The sequence below is a fragment of the Microcebus murinus genome, chromosome 18 (assembly GCF_040939455.1).
Source record: "Microcebus murinus isolate Inina chromosome 18, M.murinus_Inina_mat1.0, whole genome shotgun sequence".
NCBI classification, from domain to species: Eukaryota; Metazoa; Chordata; class Mammalia; order Primates; family Cheirogaleidae; genus Microcebus; species Microcebus murinus.
In genome coordinates, this window is record NC_134121.1 from 3,188,296 (window position 1) to 3,210,746 (window position 22,451).

The window sequence follows — 22,451 nt, forward strand, 5'->3', positions numbered from 1 at the left end:
TGCTTCACCACTACAGTGAATGCCTTGTCCAGTTTTGGGTGGGGGTAGGGGTTGTGGGCCTCTTGTGTGTTTTCTAGGACAGAGGGTGAGATCATTCCAGCATCTTCCAGGAACACTAAATTTACTTTAAAAGGCATATTAGAAACCAAAATTAGTTTTTTGTGTCAGAGTGTCTAGGTAGCTATAGTAAATGCCATAATGAAGGGTCAGCCTCCCATACTCCGCCCATCCCCATGCTCCTGTGCAGCCACACCATAGGGGCTGGGCTGGGCTGGACTTTGGCACCTCTCCTCCCACCCTCCCTGGCTGGGTTGCTGGAAAGCCTGTGCTTGGCATCTTACTGAAGAGCATGGCTCACTTCAACGTGGTTGCTCTTCCCAATATTGCACACTTAGGAGCCTGGTCTGAGAGATTCTCCAGCCTTCCTTTGGGTTTTGTTGGTACTAAGGACAGCCTGCACTCTTTTAAACCGGGGGCCCTAAGGCTGGCATCCCAAAATACACTCCACAAGCCACTCGTCTGTGGCTTGTTCCGGCATTCCAGGGAGGGCCTGCTGACCTGAAGGTATCCTCTGGCCTTTAGTCTAAGTCACGCTGCCCCAGGTCCAAAGACCAGAGAAGACACTGGTGCCAGGACTCGCCACTGGCAAAATAGCTGCCATCTGACGTAGGATATTGTTCTTTCTTTCTAGTTGAAGATGACCTAAGCTGTGGCTTCTCAGAAGCTTGAGACAAAAAAAAAGAGCAGCTGTATTCTGCTTTGACTTTCTGAAAAGAGATATAAATTTTCAGATACATTTTTAGGTATGGGTCATAGCATGCCCTGTAGCTTATGTCACCTTAAATAGAGCAGCTGAATAGAACTGGCCGTCAATTATGAAATAAAAGAGTAGGTGTGGGTTTGTGGGAATGGAATCCTAACTGCTTTGGTGATACTGAACCACTGTTTGCTGCATGATTTCAGCATCCTGCCTTCCGGCTGGAACCCTTATCTGCCCGTTAGCCTGAGTTTGTGTATAGTGTGGCAAATAATTTCACGACTAATCCTTCTTCAGACTTGAAATCATTCTTTCTTTAAAACATCAGAAGATTTTGAGATCCCTTCCTTTGATTCTCAGATGTGGCTATTAATAGTTTGATTTCTATGTGTGGTTTCTGAGTAGATTCCAACAACCTGCTTTTATTGATGAATTTGGATTTTTGTTTTTAATTGCTTGAGAGAAAAAAGGAATCTTAGGAACAGATTTCATCTGCAAAATGCAATGGAGAATACTGGCCAAAGTGCAAGGAATGGCAGGGATGGTATAAAGGGTGACATTTCTGCTCCAAGCTGATTTCTTGGTCTCATTTCTAATTTGAGCTTCCAGAGGCCCTTAAAAAGGGTTGAGCCACATAATCTGGTGTGAAGAAGTTAGAGAGCTCAAGTTCTGTGGAAAATAGAGGAGCAGCAAAGTTCCAGAGTCACAGTGAGAACCCATAAACTCTGGCTGCCTGGGCCCAAGAAACACTCACCCATGAGGGGACTTTCTTACCTTTGCACTCGTTTAACTTAGGTCTAGAGCTTATTCATCTTGTGATGTATGGAAATACAGACAGACAGCTTTAGTTTATGACCCCTGAGCAATCTAACTTCCTCAGACCAGGTTGTGTGGCTCATTAGTGCAAGATCCCGCTTCAGGTCTCTTCCTTGTCAACTGGGGAGTGGGCGTGACGGTGCGTGCACACGTGTATAGCCTGTGCTTCCAGATCACGGGTGCTCCATGGCTGCTATTTGAGGGCTCTCACCTTCCTTTTCCTACCTTACTCTCTCTCTGTACCTGTTCTGCTTTCTGCTGTGGCCCACAGTGGTGCTGAACAGATCTCTCTACACGTTGATCTCTAAATGCTAGGAATTGTGAGCAGGATTTTTTTCCCATTCCCTTTTTATAATATCAGTCTTGCCTTCTCAGTCCATGATCTGACCATATATATCTGAAACCAGCAGTTAATAAGCATTTTGGTATAAAATGCCTACATTATAAACATATTAAAGTTTTTATATACCATTTTCAAAGAAAACAGGTCTCCCTTTGTCTTTGCTGTATATAGATGTATTTCTTAATCTGAAATGTGGCCAGCTAGGACACAATTCCTTTCTTCCACTTTGGCGCTATCTCTCCTACGGAGAGAAGTCCCACAGACACCACAGCAAGGCAGTCAGTGGGTTATCTGTGGCTACCTCTTGTGGCCATCGTGACTGCCGAGGGTGAGCCAGGAAAGAGTTTGCACAGCTGTCTCTGAGAACCTGAGGAGGCCCAGGGGCCAGGTGCCCATTGGTATTGCCATGTGCACTGCAGAGTGGAAGGAAACTTAAGAGTCTTTAAGAATTTGAAAACATCCCGGAAAGAGTCAGGATTGTCAATGTGAACAGCTTCTTCTGGTCAGGAAAGTTATGATGAAGTTGAACCTGATTCTCAAATAAATGGCTTGCTCTAGGGTGGCTTTTCCCACCATCACTATCCTGTGTTAGCTGGGGAGAGTCAGCACTAATTTTAAATGTACTTTGCATTCTGATTCTGTAACAACTTGCCAGACTGAATGCACATGTGCGCTCTCCCCACAGAAAGCGGCAGGGGTGAAGGATGGATCCCATTAACCCAGCGCCATGTTTGCCTCAGGCAAAGTGGTCCCCAGGGCCAGGAGACCAAGGCTGGCCTGTGATGTTGTGTCAGGTGCTCAAAGAATCCCAGAAGTGTACAAGACGGTGTATAGCTTTCTCTCTTTTCTTCATATCATAGATTGCTGGCTTGAGTTTTAATTAGGTTGCATGAAAATGCAATTTGTTGGGAGCTTTAATCATCTTCCATTGGGGAGCCTTGCTGAGCTGGTTTATTTTCATCCTGCTCCTCCCTGGGTGTGAAAAGGGGGCTGAGGGACGTTTTGGTACCTGTAGGTGCCCTCCTTGCTTCACTGGCCTTGATAACAACATTATCTGACATAAGACTTGGGATGTGGGATCCTGACTTCTTCTGACAGGGTTTTGTTTTTTTCCTATTTGTTAATTTAATTAAACTAATGAGTTTATGAAGGTATAAAAATTAAAGCACATTGAACTCTATGTTTAATGAGTTTCCTTTATGTGGAAAGAGCCAGTACTCATAAACCCAGGGCTCTTTCAGACCTTGGAAGTCTGATCTCTCTGACGTGAGTCCCTAGGCCAGGAGCCTTGCATTAGTTGTGGGTCATGGTGATGCTGATGACAGCTGTGCTCGCTGAGCGCTCACCCAGAGGCAGAGGTGTCAGAGGAATTCACCCAACGCCGTGACACAGCAGGAAAGAAGGCTCCCTAAGACTCATCTTAGAGATGACACTGAGGCCCATGGTGGCAGGTCCCTTCTTCGTCAGGCTGGCAAGTGGCTGACCAAGGTGGGACCCCAGCCAGGCTGATTCTAGAGTTTATCCTCATGACCCCTGCACAGCCATCATCCTGCTGCAGTTAGTGGTTTCTCAGGAGGTCCATTTTGGGAGGCAACAGGCTGCCTCCTTGCTGCTTGACCACCATGGCCTTCAGTGAAGTTCTGGCTCAGCCCCACACTGCAGGTTTGAAATGGGGCTGACTACACAGGCTCTGGTCTCCAGGTGCCCATGGGAGGACTGTGCAGAGTGGTTTCCACCCCCTCTGCACACCTGGTGGAGCGCTGGGCCCAGCCCCAGAGGCTGAGTCATGCCATCCTCCCCTGAGCAGCACCCCACTCCTCCCACCTCAGTTCATCCAGGACAGGGGCTGGGCCCTGGGCTATTCTGGACAAGGCAGGTGGTCCCACCCTGATACCTGCCTGGTGCAAGGACCTGGGATGGCAGTGAGAAAAAAGCTTTACCCAAACAGCCATCCATCTAGGTTGAAATCTATCTACCCCACCCTCAGTTTATTATTAATACATGAACATTCCAAACTATACCTACCTCAGGGCCTAATCATGCCTTCTGTCAATGGCTATAATTTTCTGGTAAAGCTATTCCAACAAACTGGCAACCATTCCTGCCCCTCTCCTGCACTTGGGAGACCATCCCACATCTCCGGTTTCAGGGCCTGGGCCCTTTGAAGGACTCTAGGCAGCACCTGAAGAACCCTGGAATGGCATAGGCGTTGGTGCCTGCTCTACACCTTTACTGAGCTCCTCCCAGGTGCCAAAGGGCCTTTGGGTCCCAGCATCTCCTTAGGACCCAGCCTGCCCTGTAGGCTAGAATACCTGCCCTGGGCTTCCTGTTGGGGCAGTGGATGGTGCCAGTAAGTGTCCAGGCAAAGAGTTTGGCACTTTAGATGTCACTTTAACTACCCCAGTTCATCCAGCATAGGCTTGGCACAGTGCAGAGTGAGAGGGAGCTGTGTCCACTCAGTGGGTAGTAGCTGAGAATTTTTCAGAAGTGGATTAAGTAGTGGTTGAGGAAAAACAGTCATTTTTATAGTCAAGAATGTTATTTTTTATGGTGATCAAGAATTTAGATGTATTTGGAAAGGTAAGTCAAAACTTAAATTCTAAGCTAGTTGACAGTTCAAGTTGGAGCAGTACCCTTTTGCAGTGGGGCAGTTTAGCTTAGATCAGGACAGCCACTGTAAACATGAACTTCATGATCAGAGAAACTTAGTGTGATGGGTGGATGCACATTGGGAGTATGCAGTGTTTCTTGCTTCACTCTGGCATCCATAGAGTTGATACTGTCTTAGGAAAGAAAGCAGAAATATTTTTTTAAATATGTGGGGCTGGCTGGGCATGCTGGCACATGCCTATAATCCTAGCACCCTGGGAGGCCAAGGCAGGAGGATTGCTTGGGGTATGGAGTTAAAGACCAGCCTGAGCAAGAGCGAAACCCCGTCTCTACTAAAAATAGAAAAAGTTAGCTGGGTGTGGTAGCACACACCTGTAGTCCCAGCCACTCGGGAGCTGAGGCAGGAGGATCGCTTGAGCCAGGAGTTTGGGGTTGCTGTGAGCTAGGCTGATGCCACTGCACTTTAGCCCAGGCAAAAGAGCAGGACTCTGTCTTGAAAATCAAATCAAATCAAATAAATATGTGGGGTTGAGGAGATGGGACATTTAGAGGTAGGTGAGGGTTTTACATGGTTACTCCCAAGCTGACAAATAATTTAAAGCTTCAGGCTGGTTTGCTAGCATGCTATTCTTGGTTTCCAGCGTCTTCCTTCCTGAAAAAGGTTACTATGCTTATGAAACCACAGTCCTGGAGGTAGATTGTGGGGAACCTTTTGTCTAATAAACTCTGGCCTGCTCAAGTGACCTTACAGGGTATTTCTTTCAAAGTGATAGCACATGGTGTTGCTCCTCTCCAGCTCATCCCTGACTTTCCTTTAATTCTGAGTCTCCCCTCTTAGCTTTTGCTTTGGGCACAGGGACATAGGTGAGTACTGAGAAACAGGAGAGATTCAGGGGAAATGAGGGCAGTTATAGGAAAAATGGATGTGTTTCCTAATAATTGACTGTATACTGTTGCACAAACACTCCTGTGGCCTCCCAATTTCATCTGGCCAACTGGCTCACTGGAGAACTCAGAGAGAACATGCCATGTGCATGGCGGGGCAACAAGCTTGCCAGCCAGAGTCCGTGCTGACGCTTGGCACAGATCAGCTCTGCCCCGCACTGAATTCCCTGTGGGTGTCTGTGAGGCTTGTGGTCAGAAGTCCATCTGTGGCCACCATGTATACCATCTTTGGGCTGCCCCACCCAGAAACATCCATCCCCCAAGTGTCTGCTCTGAAGAGTACAAGGATTGATATGATTTCCTTTTTCCTTTCCTTTAAAAAAAAAACCTTTCTAGTTTCACAAATACTCAGGGATTGAAAATAATAATGGGCGTTACTAGAGGTAACACCACAACAGGTTTCCGAAGCAGAACCAGGTGAGTACTGATAAGCTACCTCTTCCAGTAACACTGGGTAACCAAGTCTAAGCTGAATGACAGTCTCAGCTTGTTCTCTGTGGTGCATCATGAGGCCTATGGCTTTGCTGTCTGCGCACATCAATAGAGAGAGAAAGAAAACAAGTTCCACAGTGCTGGACAGTCAGCATAGAGTGCAGGGCCTGGAAAGATACTTGCTGAGGTTCAGAGCTGAAGTCTGCAGAAGAGAGCTCTGAAGTTTTTTTTTTTTTTTTTAAGACAGAGTCTCACTTTGTTGTCCAGGCTAGAGTGAGTGCCGTGGCGTCAGCCTAGCTCACAGCAACCTCAAACTCCTGGGCTCAAGTGATCCTCCTGCCTCAGCCTCCCGAGTAGCTGGGACTACAGGCATGCACCACCATGCCCGGCTAATTTTTTATATATATATCAGTTGGCCAATTAATTTCTTTCTATTTATAGTAGAGACGGGGTCTCGCTCTTGCTCAGGCTGGTTTTGAACTCCTGACCTTGAGCAATCCGCCCGCCTCGGCCTCCCAAGAGATAGGATTACAGGCGTGAGCCACAGCGCCCGGCCTGAAGTTTTTATCAGACTAGGGGAAGAGCCTTGGCAAGTCCCTGGAGTTTTACTTTGTCACTAGTATATTTGATTTTGGTTCTTCCAGGAAGAATCTGCTGAAGGTAAGGGTCATGGACTTTATCACCTCTACGGCCGTCCTGCCCCTGCTGCTTGGATGCCTGGGCATCTTCGGCCTGGTCCAGCTGCTGCAGTGGATACGCATGAAGGCCTACCTGCGGAAGGCTGTCGTGGTGATTACAGGTGCCACCTCAGGACTGGGAAAAGGTGGGTCCTGGAGGCAGTGCTGTCAGGCGCTGGCAGACGTCAGCCAGGGATGATGTGTGGCTCAGCTGCACAGGGACCACCAGCACAAGTGGCCAAAGTGAACGCAGGAAATGCAAATAAGAAAAGTGGGCTGGATGTTACTGTCCTTAGTCCATGAGGAAAAAGCAGGAGCTGAAGCACAATGAGAAGTGGCCCTGACTACCAGCTTCAGGTGGGGAGGCAGAAGCAGGCAGAGAAGGCTGGCCAGTGGGAAGGCGCATGCCCCGCCAAAGGGCAGCCTCACCCAGCTCCAGCTGCTTGTGGAAGTAGGAATTTTTATATGAAATCTCCCAATTTTCAAATGTGGACAGCTAATTTGAAAAGTATTCTTACCTCTGTGAGGCCCAAATGAAACATGCCCTTTCCTGGATTCAGCCAGCACCCCCAGCTCACGGCCTTGGTGTTCGCCTACTCCATGCCTCCCCATCCTTGGCAGGGTCATAGACAGGAAAAGTGGTGCCTCAGCTGTTCCTTAACCAGGTTCTCCAGTCTAGGTCCATTCTAGTTCACCGAACACCTTGAACTTCAGAGTCTCAGGGATTGTGTGCTGGGCCTGGAGGAGGTCACAACCCAGCCTCCCTTGTTCTAATCCTGAAGCCCATACAGACAGTTGCAAGGCCCCATTGTTTTTCCTCCACACGCATATATTGACTTTGGCAGCCCAGATGAATGGTAAATGCAGGCATGTTGTGTGAGCCTCCTGCCCTCCTGCCTCAGCATCTACACACAAACACCCGCTCCATATACCATCCACGTTCAAGCTCAATTCCATGGAAAAAAGCTAAGGAGCTCCCTGGATTAAGGTAAGCCCACCCACTGCTGCATCTTTTGGTTGGTGGTAGCATAGTCAGAGCTGACAGAACATCTGCTAAGTGTGAGGCTCTGGGCCAAGTGCTAGGACAGACAAATGAAAGAAAGGGTCCCTTCCCTCAAGGAGTTCATAGTCCACATTTCAAAGAAAAAGGCGAGGACTTAGCACATTGCCATTTTAGTAATGGGTGTTCCCAACCAGGCCTAGTGGGGGAAAGGCACATTTACAAGTGCTGGCTTGTGCTAAGCATTTTTACATGCATTATCTCTCTGAATTCTCACAGCTTAGATTCAGAGAAAGTATGACTTGTAACCAGAAAGTAAGTGCAAAGCCAAGATTCCAACCCATACCTCTCTGACTCCAGAACTCATAATTGTAAAGCCTCACCTTAGGGGGAGATGCCCACGTAAAAGGAAGGATGGGCATTAGGGAAAGCATTCCAGGTAGGCCCCAGGGCTGGGAGCAGCATGGCGGTCCAGGGAGTTATGAGCAGTCGGGTGCTACATGAATACAATGCGCAGATGGGGCCTTGTCTGTAGAATAAGTGGTTTGCAGTCGGCCAGGGGGAGCCTGGGAAGGCTTTGAGGAGTGTGGATCCATTTGTATGCTGCTGTGGATGTGAGGCAAGGTCTCCAGAAGTGAGCTGTCATTAGATATTCAGACCTTTGAAAGGACAGCCGACTGCAGGCCCTTTGCCATCAGTCAGTCCTCTGACCTTACCCAGCTACTATATATAGGGTAGTCAACAGCCGTTTCTCTTGATCTCAGGGAGAAGCATTTTTTAAAAAGTCCTTGAAGAGTATTTGAGAGCTGGCTGAGGTAGATCCATGAGTTGCAGGTGCTCCAATACATGAGTGTTTGAGAAGGACACTGTCCTCTTCATCATTCTGTATCTCTTCTCCCAGTACCAAATGGTGAAGGGAATAGAAAATAGCACTGAGATAACCAAACTGTAGAAACAGTATATGATGTCAGGCCTTCCCTGCAATCCAGTCGCTCTGCTTATATTTTGCTCCCTTTAACATCTTAGGGACAAAGTAGGAACAGATCCTTAACTGGCCATCTCAAGGACAAATACCCACTGCTGCTGCTCCCGGGAAGAGGAAGAGCCCCGTTGTCCCCAGTGGCTCTGCCTATTGTGCCAGCCACCCTTGAAGGTTTGGGGTTATGTGAGGAGTCTGTATTTCTATCTTGTCTCCTGTTTTGTGTACTTAAGCTACATGAGCTTGTCCTTGTAGAATAGTAGGACCACTGACTAAAGGAACAGAATGTTCTGGATGCCTACATTAGCCAGCCTGAGCCAGATGGCCTTGTACAGCCACCTTGATTTGCAGCCCAGGCATGCCTGCAACACTGGAGAATTGTCTGCAGCCCAAGAGAAATGGTACCTTGGAACTGTTTTCCTTTTTCCCTTGAGCCCCCTGCCTCCCTGTGTCAGCTTTTTCAAGAAATGAAAATGAAATCCCTCCCATCTGTTGTTTTCATTTCTGTCACTCCCTGCACAAACTTTAATTTCCTCCCTTTTTAGCTTTGCAAGGAAGCAAAGCTTAAGCAGAATTTAGGTGATCATTTTCCAGAAGCTGTTTATATACCAGCATGACTCCCACCTTTGGTTCTGTGTCCATACCCTTTGGTGGCACCTCACAAAATGTCCTATGTGTTGGTCAGGACAGGACAAAATGGGGTAAGGAAGCCAACAGGGCCCAAGATTCCCAGTCAGTGAGAATGATTTTAGTAAACTGGGCAAGCAGTTCTAGCCTCAGAAATGCTGGCTTCGGGCTTGGAGTGCAGCACCCCATTCCTGGGGGTCTTTGCTGCAGTGCTCAGGAGGCCCACCAGGCAGGGGCAGGTGCTGGGGCCAGCCCACACCACCCAGGATGGGCAGAAACAGGCCATAGGTTTTTGCCCTTTGTCAGGATAAACCAGTGAACAAACCAACCAAATCTCCTTCAGAGATGGTGCACACCTGAAAATGTATTGATTTAGTTTACTGAGCACTTCCTTCCAGAAAACTCTATGTGAAGATGTGCAGAGAGGCGCCTGGGGTGGCAAATAAAAGCAATAGGAGGAGCTAAATCAGGAGCTGTAGAGTGTAAAGAGGGCTTTGCACTCTGAGACAATCAGGCATCTTGAACATCTCAGAACCCAGTGTGCTGAAGGATGCTGGAATTGCTTTTTCTTTTTTCATTTTTTTCCCCCAGCCAATCATGTAGGAGGTTTTTTCAGAGGAGAAAACAACTTTGTCTTCCCCAAAGACAAACCCTACACTTTGCTTTATAAGACAGATAGCAGGATGCTGGAATTTCTTCTCCTCTCCTGTTTCCAGTCATTCTAGCTTTAAGAAGTTGGACACCTCTGAGGGAAGGGCTGTTCATACCAAGACACTGTCTGAACTCTCTGACCTTCTTCCCTCCCAGCCCAGCAGGTGACAGCCCTGATCCCTTGGTGCAGCACTGTGCTGTTTTTATCTGCAGCACTCGACCTGCCTACAAGGGCTGGCCTGTCCTTGCTGTGAACCTGGGGACTAGGATGCTGTTCAACCACCTGGGCCTCTGAGATTTGGTCTGGGACCACGGGGGTGGCTCACTCGTTGTGTCATGGCCAGCCAAGGGCCGAGGTGTCCTGTGCAGATCTGCTCATGACTGTCTGAGGGAGACTAGATCTCACGTGAAGACAGCCAGTGCCTCTTTAAACCCACAAATTTCAGTTCTTGGCATCAGTCAGTTTTTAGAACAAGGCAGCTCAGAAATACAAAAACAATTAACACTTCTGTAGTGCTTTTAATCTACCAAGCACTGTAGTAAGTGATAACCTGCTTTAACTCATTCAGACCCATAGTCACTCCTGAATTAGGCACTATCTTTATCTGCATCTTAAAGAGGAAAGAGAAACAGAGGTTCTAACTTACTAGAAATCACAGAACCAGTAAGTGTTGGAAGTCAGAGTTGAACACAGAAGTCTAGGTCCAATCCATTCTCTTGACCTCTGGGTTGTACTGCTTGTCATAGCTGTAAATTTTTAGGGCACTGAACATTTAGGGAGGCAATGTGAGGGGGAGGGTAAGCAAGAAGTAAGAGATGTCACCCACTTGCCCCCTCCCACTTCATTCCCTGCTCCCTCTTCCCCAATAGGTTAGCTCCCCTCCTGATGGTTCACCTCTTGCTGCAGGTAGTATTTTCTCTGCCCCACCCCCTTAGGCACAGGGGTTTACATGTGACCTTGTGGGCACTAGTCCTAATGATGCTGCCTCAACCAAGGCTAATCACAGCCTTCCTTGGCATTGTGACACCAGAGCTAGGAGGAGACAAGACAAAGACTCCTCTCCCATGCAGCAGGAGAGTTGTGTGGATGTGAGCCCAGAGCTGCTCACAGTTCCTGTCTCTCAGAGAAGTCAGGCCAAGGCAGGACACAGAGAGTGCCCCAGGCAGTCAGCACTGCAGTCCCTCCTGAGTCTTGGCCATTCATTTCCTGCTCCTCGTTCTTGCGCTTCCCCAGAATCTCTCTAATAAATTCTCTTTTTGCTTTGCCCCAGCGTGAGTTGAGTTTCTGTTTCTTGCCACTAAAAGAATAGAGTAATAGAGGTGCTCAACTCACTTTGGACTCTCTCCCTGCTGTGGTCCCAGTTGAAGTCCTCAGTTGTCACCTGGAATACTGGAGCAGGGTCAGTGGAGCCTGGGCTCCTCCAGTGCCCGTCCCTCCCACCCACCCAGCAGGAGCGTGCTGTGATCCTCCGCTGCTATGGCAGGCACACTTGCCCCGGTTCACTCAGTAAATCCAGCTGTGCGTTGTTGCCCGAGCCCCTCCCCCAGCCCAGTAAGGCTGTGAGGCCCTTTACTTTCTGCCCAGCTTCATCTGTCTGGGGGCGTCAGGCTCCCTTGGCTCCCTCGGCTCCCTCTGCCTCGAACACTCTGTGGAAACAGCCTGTCAGACTTCAGGATTCCCGGGGAGGGCCACCCCACACTATGCCCCCTGTTTTTCTATAGATCCATTTAAGTACTCCCAGTAGACCTGTGCTAATTGCATTTGACAACTTGGGAAACAGCCTGGGTAGTGCTGGAACATAGCCCTGGCAGATCACAGCACCGTAATAGCCGGCCCTACCTGTCCTAGCCAATCAAGGTAGATGGCCTGCCTGACGGACTTTGCTGAGCTTCCTCAGCTGCTAAATGGGCATGGTGCTCACAGGTGGCTACCGGAGCATTATGGAAAGTTCTGAGCATAGTGCTTAATGAATCAAACCACCCTCCTTGCCTCTCTCTTCATCTCATGGATGTCTGTAACACTACTGGATGTGAGCTCTCCATTGGGCCCTACCTCCTAGCTCCATGCTGGTCCACAGCAGAGGCAACACATTATGTCAAGCATATGAAGAAACAGACAACATTGGGTGAATTAGAACAGAACTACATTGAGGAAGAATGGCGTCAGATCTCCACTCTCACGGTTCTTTTCTCTTCCCCTAGAATGCGCAAAAGTCTTCTATGCTGCAGGCGCTAAGCTGGTGCTTTGTGGCCGGAATGGGGAGGCCCTAGAAGAGCTTACCAGAGAACTCACCACTTCTTCTGCCACCAAGGTGAGCCCAGGGGCATGTTTTCCATGGGAAAAGGGTGCAGTCCATCTTTTCAGGTAGGCACCTGAAGAGATAGTGGCCTATTCCTGACCTCCTGGGTTGCAGAATGCTATGTGTCACTCTGTCCATGGGAAGGCAGCAGGTCTCCACAGCAAACAGGGCCCACTGCCTGAGGAATTAGAACTGTCCTGTGGCTTACATCCTGACACCACCACTTCCTGGGGCTGTGAGTTTAGGAAGTTCCCTCTGTGGAGATTGCTCTCCCTCTTCCTCTTACCTGGCTAAGCTCTACTCATTGGGTGGGAGTGGGGTTTGGTGATGACTTTAAAAATTTTAATTGTCATAAAATATACATAATATTTACCATTTTAACCATTTGTAAGTGTACAATTTAGTGGTGTTAAATGCATCAACAATGTGTGCAACTATTACCACTATACCCAAACTTTTCTACCCAAAACTTCTTCAACATCCCCAACAAAAATTCTGTACTCATTAAATAATAACTCCCTTTCCCCCTTCTTCTTAGTCCCTGAAAACCTTTCTTCCACTTTCTGTCCCTATGAATTTGCCTACTGAAGGTACCTCATGTAAGGGGAATCATACAATACTTTCCCTTCTGTGTCTGGTGCATTTTGTTTAGCTTAACATCTTTAAGACTCATTTATGTTGTAGCATGAATCAGAATTTCCTTCCTTTTTAAAATTGAATAATATTTCATTGTATGTATATACTACATTTTATTTATTCATTCATCAGTCAGTGGGCACTTGAGTTGTTTCCACCTTTCGGCTATTATGAATAATGCTGCTGCTGTGAACACTGATGTACAAGGATATGTTTGCATCCCTGCTTTCAGTTCTTTTGGATATATGCCTAGGAGTGGAATTGCTAAATGATTGCTAGTTCTATGTTTAACCTTTTCAGGAACTGCCAAACTGTTTCCCACAGCAGCTGTACCATTTTACATTCCCATCAGCAATGGAGTGTTCCAGTTTCTCCACATCATCCCCAACATTTGCTGTTTTTTGAGTTTGTTGTTTTCAAATTATACCCATCTTAAAAGGTGTGAAGTGATTGTAGTTTTGATTTGCATTTCCCTATTTACAAATGATATTGAGCATCTTTTCACTTGCTTCTTGGCCATTTATAGATCTTTGGAGAAATGTCTATTCAAGTCCTTTGGCCATTTTTTTTTTTTTTCTTTGAGACAGAGTCTCACTTTGTTGCCCAGGCTAGAGTGAGTGCCATGGCGTCAGCCTAGCTCACAGCAACCTCAAACTCCTGGGCTCAAGCAATCCTCCTGCCTCAGCCTCCCGAGTAGCTGGGACTACAGGCATGCGCCACCATGCCCGGCTAATTTTTTCTATATGTATTAGTTGGCCAATTAATTTCTTTCTATTTATAGTAGAGACGGGTCTCACTCTTGCTCAGGCTGGTTTCGAACTCCTGACCTCGAGCAATCCGCCCGCCTCGGCCTCCCAGAGTGCTAGGATTACAGGCGTGAGCCACCGCGCCCGGCCTTTTGCCCATTTTTTAATCAGGTTGGTTATTTTTGTTGTTGCGTTTAGGAGTTCTTTTTGTATTCTGGATATTAATCTCTTATCAGATATATGATTTGCAAATATTTTTTCCCATTCAGTAGATCATCTTTTCATTTTCTTTTCTTTTCTTTTCTTTTCTTTTCTTTTCTTTTCTTTTCTTTTCTTTTCTTTTCTTTTCTTTTCTTTTCTTTTCTTTTCTTTTTCTTTTTCTTTTTCTTTTTCTTTTTCTTTTTTTTTTTTTTTTTTTTTTTGAGACAGAGTCTTACTCTGTTACTCTGTTGCCTGCCTAGAGTGCTGTGGCGTCAGCCTAGCTCACAGCAACCTCAAACTACTAGGCTCAAGCAATCTTTCTGCCTCAGCCTCCCGAGTAGCTGGGACTACAGGCATGCGCCACCATGCCCAGCTAATTTTTTTCTATATATATTAGTTGGCCAATTAATTTCTTTCTATTTATAGTAGAGACGGGGTCTCGCTCTTGCTCAGGCTGGTTTTGAACTCCTGACTTCGAGCAATCTGCCCGCCTCGGCCTCCCAGAGTGCTAGGATTACAGTCGTGAGCCACCATGCCTGGCCTATTGAATGTTTTTTTAATCATTAAAAGGGAGTTGGATTTTGTCAAATCTCTACTGTGTCAACTGAGATGATCATGTGGTTTTTTTCCCTTCTATTAATGTGATGTATTATAATGGTTGATTTTCTTATGTTGAACCGTCCTTGCATTCCTGGGATAAATCTCACTTGTTTATGGAGAATAATCCTTTTAATGTGTGGTGAATCCAATTGCTAGTATTTTGTTGAATATTTTTACATCTATATTCATAAGGGATATTGGTCTATAATTTTCTTGTGATATCTTTATCTGGCTTTGGTATCAAAGTCATGTTGGCCTCACAGAATGAATGAGGAAGTGTTTTCTCTCTTCAGTTTTTTATGAAAGCCTGAGAAGGATTGGTGTTAATTCTTCTTTGTTTTGTAGAATTCAACATGAAACCATGTAGTCTAGACTTTTCTTTGTTGTTGGGAGGGTTTTGATCACTTATTCAATCTCTTTACCTCTTCTGGGTCTCCTGAGATTTTCTTTCTTGAGTCGATTTAGGTGATTTGTGTGTTTCAAGGGATTTGTCCATTTCTTCTTGATTATCAAACATGTTGGCATATGATTGTTCATAGTATTCTCTTACTACCATTTTTATCTCTGTAAGTTTGGTATTAACATCCACACTTTCTAATTTTAGTTATTTGTCTTTTCTCTTTTTTCCTTATTAGTCTAGCTAATAGTTTCTCAATTTTGTTGATCTTTTCAAAGAACCAACTTTTGGTTTCATTGATTTTCTCTATTGTTTTTCTATTGCCCGCTTTGTTTATCTCTGTTCTAACTTTTATTTCCTGACTCTGCTAGCTTTGGTTTCAGTTTGCTATTCTTTTTGTAGTTCCTTAAAGTGTAAAGGTACATTATTGATTTGAGCCTAAGGGATCTGTGGGACACATAGCTCACATGGCCTGTCACTCAGGTGTGTTTGGCGGCCATTGTTTTTGACCAGGTGCAGACACACAAGCCTTACACAGTGACCTTCGACCTTGAAGACCCTGGGGCCATAGTTGCAGCAGCAGCTGAGATCCTGCAGTGCTTTGGCCATGTGGACATACTTGTCAACAATGCTGGGATCAGCTACCGTGGTGCCATCATGGACACCACACTGGATGTGGACAAGAGGGTCATGGAGACAAACTACTTTGGCCCAGTTGCTCTAACAAAAGGTAAAAGTATTGGATTAAAAGAAAAAAAGAGCACTTAGCATTGTTTTTACTTTCCTCAGTTCCTTTTCAGCTAAATGTTCTGTCTCCATCCTCTGTTTTACTTTGGAGTAGGTGTTGTTGTTACAGTTTGGGTGCTTTCTTTATCTGCTTTATAGCTTCAAACCAAGATGTTCTCAGTGACAGCCTCAATGGATGACAGTCTCAATGGATGACAGCCTGCATTTCCTTGTCATGGTGTCTGTAAACCCCTACATAGTGGGGATATTTTATGCATAAACATGGATTTCAATCCAGGGAGAGGCTCCCGTAGGAAAAGGGAACTGAGCTGACCACAGTGACTGGGCTGTGGCCTCCATCCCGTTCCCTTCCCCTCCTCCCGCCTGTTGGCCTGTGGGCACAGGAGGTAGAGAGTTCCAACACAGCTACTCCTGAGGGGATTTCACCATCCTCCTTCGCTCTGGCTAAATATTGTGAGGTCATCTCCTGTCAGCACCAGGTGCAGGGACCAGAAGAAAGGTGTTTGTCTATGTCTCTCCTTCTTCCTCAGCGCTCCTGCCCTCCATGATCAGGAGGAGGCAAGGCCACGTCGTTGCCGTCAGCAGCGTCCAGGGCAAAATCAGCGTTCCTTTCCGATCTGCCTGTGAGTACTTCCTTCTCCCTTCCCCAAAGTGTTTTTCTTTATTGTTTTTTCCTGATTATAAAAATAACACATTTAAGCCCCACATGGGGCTCACACCTGTAATCTCAGTGCTTTGGGAGGCTGAGGCAGGAGGATCACTTGAGCCCAGGAGTTTGAAGTTGCAGTGAGCTGTGATGATGCCACTGCACTCTAGCCCAGGCAACAGAGGGAGACCCTGTCTTTAAATTAAAAAAAAAATTAGCCAGGTGAGGTAGTGCATGCCTATAGTCCAGCCTCCTTGGGAGGCTGAGGCAGGAGGATCACTTAAGCCTGGGAGTTTGAGGTTGCTGTGAGCTATGATCAGGCCATTGCACTACAGCCTGGGCAATAGAGCAAGACCCTGTCAGTCAATCAATCAAAAATAACACATTTAGTATCCAGAATTCAGAGATTGTACAAATATACTATGGAGACTGTGAAGAAACTTCAAAATGTGTTATCCAGAGCCAATGCCTGAATTCAAATCCCAGCTTCACTCCTTACCCTATATGACCCCACATCTCTGTGTCCCACCCTTGTGAGCAAATGGATAGTCCCAGTGTCAGCCCAAGGGGCTGCTATGAGTGTGGTGCTTGGAGCTGCCCAGGCACTAAGCACTGGACATGTGTCAGCCACTCTTACTGTTACTCATTATCCCACAGATAAAACCATTCCTTCACTTGGGGCATTTGCTGCTAGTTTTTTTCTAAATATAATCAAACATATACAAAAATAAGATCACATTATGCATACTGCTTTGTGGCTTGCTTATTCTACCTGATAATATATCTTTCTGCATCAGCATATATTGATTTACCTCAGCCTTTTGAGTGGATTTATAGTAAGCCATTCAATACATGTGATATAAACTGTGAAATTCAATTCACATTCTCGCCTCCATATATGAGAGAGGCTATGCCACAATTTAAGATGTCATTACATTCATCTGTCTGCCATCATGTTATACCAGCAAGCACACAGAATCTAGGTGGTGTTTTGTTCTATTTTAAAAAGTTTTAAGGCCAGGTGCGGTCACTCACTCCTGTAATCCCAGCACTTTGGGAAGCCAAGATAGGAGAATCCCTTGAGCTCAGGAATTCAAGACCAGCATAGGCAACATAGTGAGACCCCATCTCTACCAAAAAAAAAAATTTAGCCAGGTATGGTGGAGTACACCTGTAGTCCCTACTTGGGAGCCTGAGGTGGGAGGATCCCTTGAGCCCAGGAGTTTGAGGCTATACTGAATTATGATGACACCATTGAACTCCAGCCTGGATAACAGAATGAGATCCCCATCTCAAAAAAGAAAGTTTCAGGCCGGGCGCTGTGGCTCACGCCTGTAATCCTAGCTCTTGGGAGGCCGAGGCGGGCAGATTGCTCAAGGTCAGGAGTTCAAAACCAGCCTGAGCAAGAGCGAGACCCCGTCTCTACTATAAATAGAAAGAAATTAATTGGCCAACTGATATATATGTAAAAAAAAATTAGCCAGGCATGGTGGCGCATGCCTGTAGTCCCAGCTACTCGGGAGGCTGAGGCAGAAGGATCACTCAAGCCCAGGAGTTTGAGGTTGCTGTGAGCTAGGCTGACGCCACGGCACTCACTCTAGCCTGGACAACAAAGTGAGACTCTGTCGCAAAAAAAAAAAAAAAAAAAAGTTTCAAAGGTAATTTCATAAACTATTTTAGTAACTCCCTTCTTTGCTTCAGCCTCTAAAAGGAAATACTGCGTGTAACAGCCTCATCTATCCCACCTCCAAAGGCTGGGCTCAGTCGCACCCGGCCACAGCCTCGTCAGTGCACGAGGGGCAAAGGCAGGGCTGTCTCAGCACTTCGAAAGGGCAATAACAAGCGTCCATTTGATGATACAGTGTAGATATTAAATTGAAAGTTTAACAGAAACTTGCTCTTTCTCCCAAAATCTGAATCCCAGCCCCGCCTATTGGTTCTAGTTATGTGTTCTTGGACATGTTACTTAACTTTTCTCATCCTGTTTCCTTATTTATCAATGATACTTAAAACCATTAAACCAGCTTCACAGGGCTGGTTTAATGATGAAAAGAGACAACTAGAGATGTCCTTTGTAAATTATAAAGTGCTGTGTCCATATTTGTTTCTATGGTTGTTATTTTTCTGGTTGTTAATATTTTATTTCACCTTTTGATTGGACAGCCATCTAAGGCTGCTCAAATAATTTGGCAAAAAATAGTCTATGTAGAATCACAAATAATAAAGCAAATGAGTTAAAATGTTAATAATAGGTAAATGGGGTAAAGGATACCCAGAGTTCTTTGCACTAAAAATTATTTCCAAATTTTACTTTGATTTAATCCCACTGATTTTTGTTCTCTGATTGGCCTGCTGACTTAAGTAAGGCATACATGCTTGGTCTGGGTCAGCTTTATAATGACCAGACTAAATGTGGCAGTGCCTTGTGGGCAAGTTGGTTAGCCCAAATGAATAGGTCTTCTCATCTATCAAATGAGGGGGACAGCATTTCTTCCCCACACTGCTAATGTTAGGACCAAGTCAGATGATCCATGCAGTGTGTTTAGCACTGTGCCTTGCATAAGTGGGGCCAACTGATATCAACAGCAGTGATGAGTTAGGTCAGCACTGGTTGAGAACCCACAGCCTGAAAGCTCTGGGGAGACTCAGCTGTCAGGGTATAGCTTTCTATTCTGGGGACCCCCCAGGATGACCCACTCTTCCCACTCTTTAGGCCTGGGCTATACCCCTGGAATCATGGCTGATAGAAGCAGTTCTCTCCACTTACCCACAGCTCACTCATCCAGACCCCAGCAACTCTGCCCCAAACCAAAGGAGCAGGCCCAGCAAGGCACTGCAGCAATCTCAGACACTGTGACTTGCTTGCAACATTTCCTTGCCTTTTTTCTTGGGTGACAGATGCCCCTTGTTTCCTAAAGCTAAAACATTTAGAACTCTGAATTGGAGGAAATTGATTTTCTGTGGAGACGCCAATATGTTTCCTAAGAACATCACTGTAGGGTCACTGTGTTCCCTTTCAGAGTACCTTTCACTGGGCTGTGATGCCCTTACTGAAGAGCAGACATGGTTCCATTTCTGCTCCATTTCTCACAGGCAGAGCAAGCTCTATAGTTCTTCTAGATGAAAAGGTACTGCCTGGAAGGTGGGCCAATGAAATATTTAAGAAGCCAAGCATGGATTTCATTCACTTCTACTCTCATGCAAGGATGCTTGCTGGTAGCATGCTTTGCAGTGGCAGAAAATGAAAACAATCCATGAAGATCCATTGATAGGGCCAGTTCTGTCACCTGGTGACCCCAGGGAGGATTGGACAGCCAGAGCCACCTGGCAGGTCTGCAGGGCCAGCATAGAGGTGTCCCCTCTGCTACCAAGTGAAGAAAGCTATTTGCAGGAATAATGGGAACAGTATGAACTCATTTGTTTTAAAAAAAAAGTTTACTTATATGTAAATCACATGTATGTATATAGGATATATAAAAAATAAATCCCAAGAAGCTGTTAGCATTGATTACCTCTGGGAATGGAATTGAAGACAGGAAGACTTTCACTTTTTACTTTATGTCCTGTACTATTTAAATGTTTTACCAGTAGGCATTAAGTCTTTTTAACTTTTAACTTGGAATAATTTCAAACTTAAAGAAAAGTTGTAGTAACAGCACAAACAACTCCCATGTACCCTTCATGCAAATTCCCCAACAGTTAACATGTCACCTTATTTGCTTTATCATATTCCCATGTGTGTATTTATATATATAGTTCATAATTTATGTATTAACATATGTACATGTATGGCTTATAACATGTATATAAATTACATGTGTATATCATTTATAATTTTTTCCTGAACTATTTGAAAGGAAGCTGGAGACATGATGCTTATTTACTCCCAACTACCTTGGTGTATTTCCTAAGCAGCACGACACAGTGCACTTCTTAAAATCGGGAAGTGACTATTGCTGTAACACTGTAATCTTAAATTAGAAAACCAGGTTTTATAAAACAAGCTAGTGAATGGGATTGGATAGGTGGGTGCAAGGCACGCCTCAGTGCACTCACTCGCCTGCTTTTCCATCCACATGTGCAGACGCGGCCTCCAAGCATGCAACACAGGCATTCTTTGACTGTTTGCGTGCAGAGATGGAACAGTATGAAATTGAGGTGACTGTCATCAGCCCCGGCTACATCCACACTAACCTCTCTCTGAATGCCATCACTGCTGATGGGTCCAGATATGGAGGTGAGGCCCAGTTTCTCTTTTCTGTGAAAATCTGTTGGTCGGCCAAAGTGAGACATAATGCTCTAACCTCAGTGATTCTTTGGTCATTTTAATTTGAATATAATTTTTAAAACAAAACACCTTGACACGGGTATTAGTTATAGATATGGACTATTGAATAATCTTCATTTCCCCCACCATAAATCACTCTTATCCTGAAAGTCACAGCATTCAGAACAGGATGCCTGTGGGTGGGACTCCGAGGGGTAGAAAGGAAGTCCCCAAGCTGAAATGCCACCAGACTTCCAGGTAATCCACTCCCAGATCCCAAGGCCCAAGGAATATTATCAGGATCAGGGTTAAGTGAATTAACTTCATGACAAGTATAGGGACTTGACCTTAATGGTCTCCACACAGTAGGCTTGACAAATGACTGATTTCTCAGTTTTCAGATGAGGCTAGGAGTGGCAGGCTCAAAACCTCCATCTGTCTTCAGACAGAGATAGCAATGAGCTAACCTGTAGTCACTGCTCAGCTCAATGACTGGGCCCAGCATTCAGGCCCAGGCCAAGCAGAGACCAGTTGACCCAACAGTGCTGGAGCCCTAGGAGCTGGCTCTGTTTTCCTGTCCTGGAAACGGGGTCTGCCCACACCTCAAGTACTTTGTGTCCTGTCCCCCTGAATGTGATCTCTTAGGGTCTGTGCTGCAGCATCTGCCAGGGGTCTCCTGGTCCTGCACCCTCACCAGCCAGGCCTAAACTAAGACTGCCCTGCCCATGTCCTGGTGGCAGCTGCTCTCTCATGCAGCAAGTCTTGTCCTCCCACAGCAGAAACCATCAGAGGCATGGGGCCTCCTCCAGCTTCATACCTATTTATACCTACAAGATACTGTTTTAAAAATTCTCCCTGTAGCATTTAAAAATAAGTAACAATCAGAAAGTTCCTATTTGGTGTTGTTGAAAACATAATGAGAACAGATGCTAGCGAGGGAGCTCAGGCAGACTGGACAACTTAAGAATAATTTCAAGGCCGGGCGCAGTGGCTCACGCCTGTAATCCTAGCACTCTGGGAGGCCGAGGCAGGAGGATCGCTCAAGGTCAGGAGTTCAAAACCAGCCTGACCAAGAGCGAGACCCCGTCTGTACTATAAATAGAAAGAAATTAATTGGCCAACTAATATATATAGAAAAAATTAGCCAGGCATGGTGGTGCATGCCTGTAGTCCCAGCTACTCGGGAGGCTGAGGCAGAAGGATTGCTTGAGCCCAGGAGATTGAGGTTGCTGTGAGCTAGGCTGACGCCACAGCACTCACTCTAGTCTGGGCAACAAAGCAAGACTCTGTCTCAAAAAAAAAAAAAAAGAATGGTTTCAAATACTCTGAGCTAGTGACTGCCAACTGGTCCTGCTTTGCTGCAAAATTATCTAGATTACTAGAGAAGAAGGAACATCAGTTGCTGTTAACCCAGGCGTCCTCAAACTATGGCCCGTGGGCCACATGCGGGTGTTTTTGTCCGTTTGTTTTTTTACTTCAAAATAAGATAAGTGCCGTGTTCATAGGAATTTGTTCATAGTTTTTTTAAAACTATAGTCCAGCCCTCCCATGGTCTGAGGGGGGACCATACAGTGAACTGGCCCCATATTTTAAAAGTTTGAGGACCCCTGTGTTAACCTAACACATCCTAATCTCTCCCAGCTGTCCCTTCTAACACCTAAAACAAACCAAGGATTTCTTCCCATTCCTCATCCAGTCGCTACGTGACACTGGGAGCTGGGACATCTGTCTCCTCATGCTGCAGTAGCCTTGCAGCGCATCTGCAGGTCACACAGGCTCCACCGCCCTCCCAACTGGCAGCCCTGGAGCCCAGCTACCTTGAGACACATTCGGTGGTGCAGCATCCCTTAGTCACTGGCTAATTCCCAAGGTCAGGAAGCTCCTCTTCAGAAGCAGAGTGAGCGGCTCACTCTTTGAGGACCCCCTGAGCCTCTGCCCTTGTCAGAGCCCACTGGGGAGAATGCCGTTTTGATTCCACGTACTTCCTGGGGTTCCCAGCCTGCCTTGTTCCCACGTCTCGCCCACATCTCCCTTACCCTCACTCACCACATCACACTGCAAAACGGACCCTCAT

The 22,451-nt window shown here is 46.1% G+C and overlaps 1 protein-coding gene across 3 annotated transcripts in view; it reads left to right on the plus strand.

Annotated features, from left to right (window-relative positions):
• The window catches only part of DHRS7B (dehydrogenase/reductase 7B), a 38,790-nt gene that overhangs the window by 15,676 nt on the left and 663 nt on the right, over positions 1-22,451 (plus strand). For all 3 annotated transcript variants that reach the window (XM_012737925.3, XM_012737926.3, XM_075994018.1), the window contains exons 2-6: positions 6,548-6,726; positions 12,040-12,149; positions 15,231-15,447; positions 15,995-16,087; positions 20,195-20,347. In XM_012737925.3, coding sequence (XP_012593379.1) covers positions 6,548-6,726; positions 12,040-12,149; positions 15,231-15,447; positions 15,995-16,087; positions 20,195-20,347 — 752 coding nt within the window. The remainder of the gene's footprint in view (positions 1-6,547; positions 6,727-12,039; positions 12,150-15,230; positions 15,448-15,994; positions 16,088-20,194; positions 20,348-22,451) is intronic.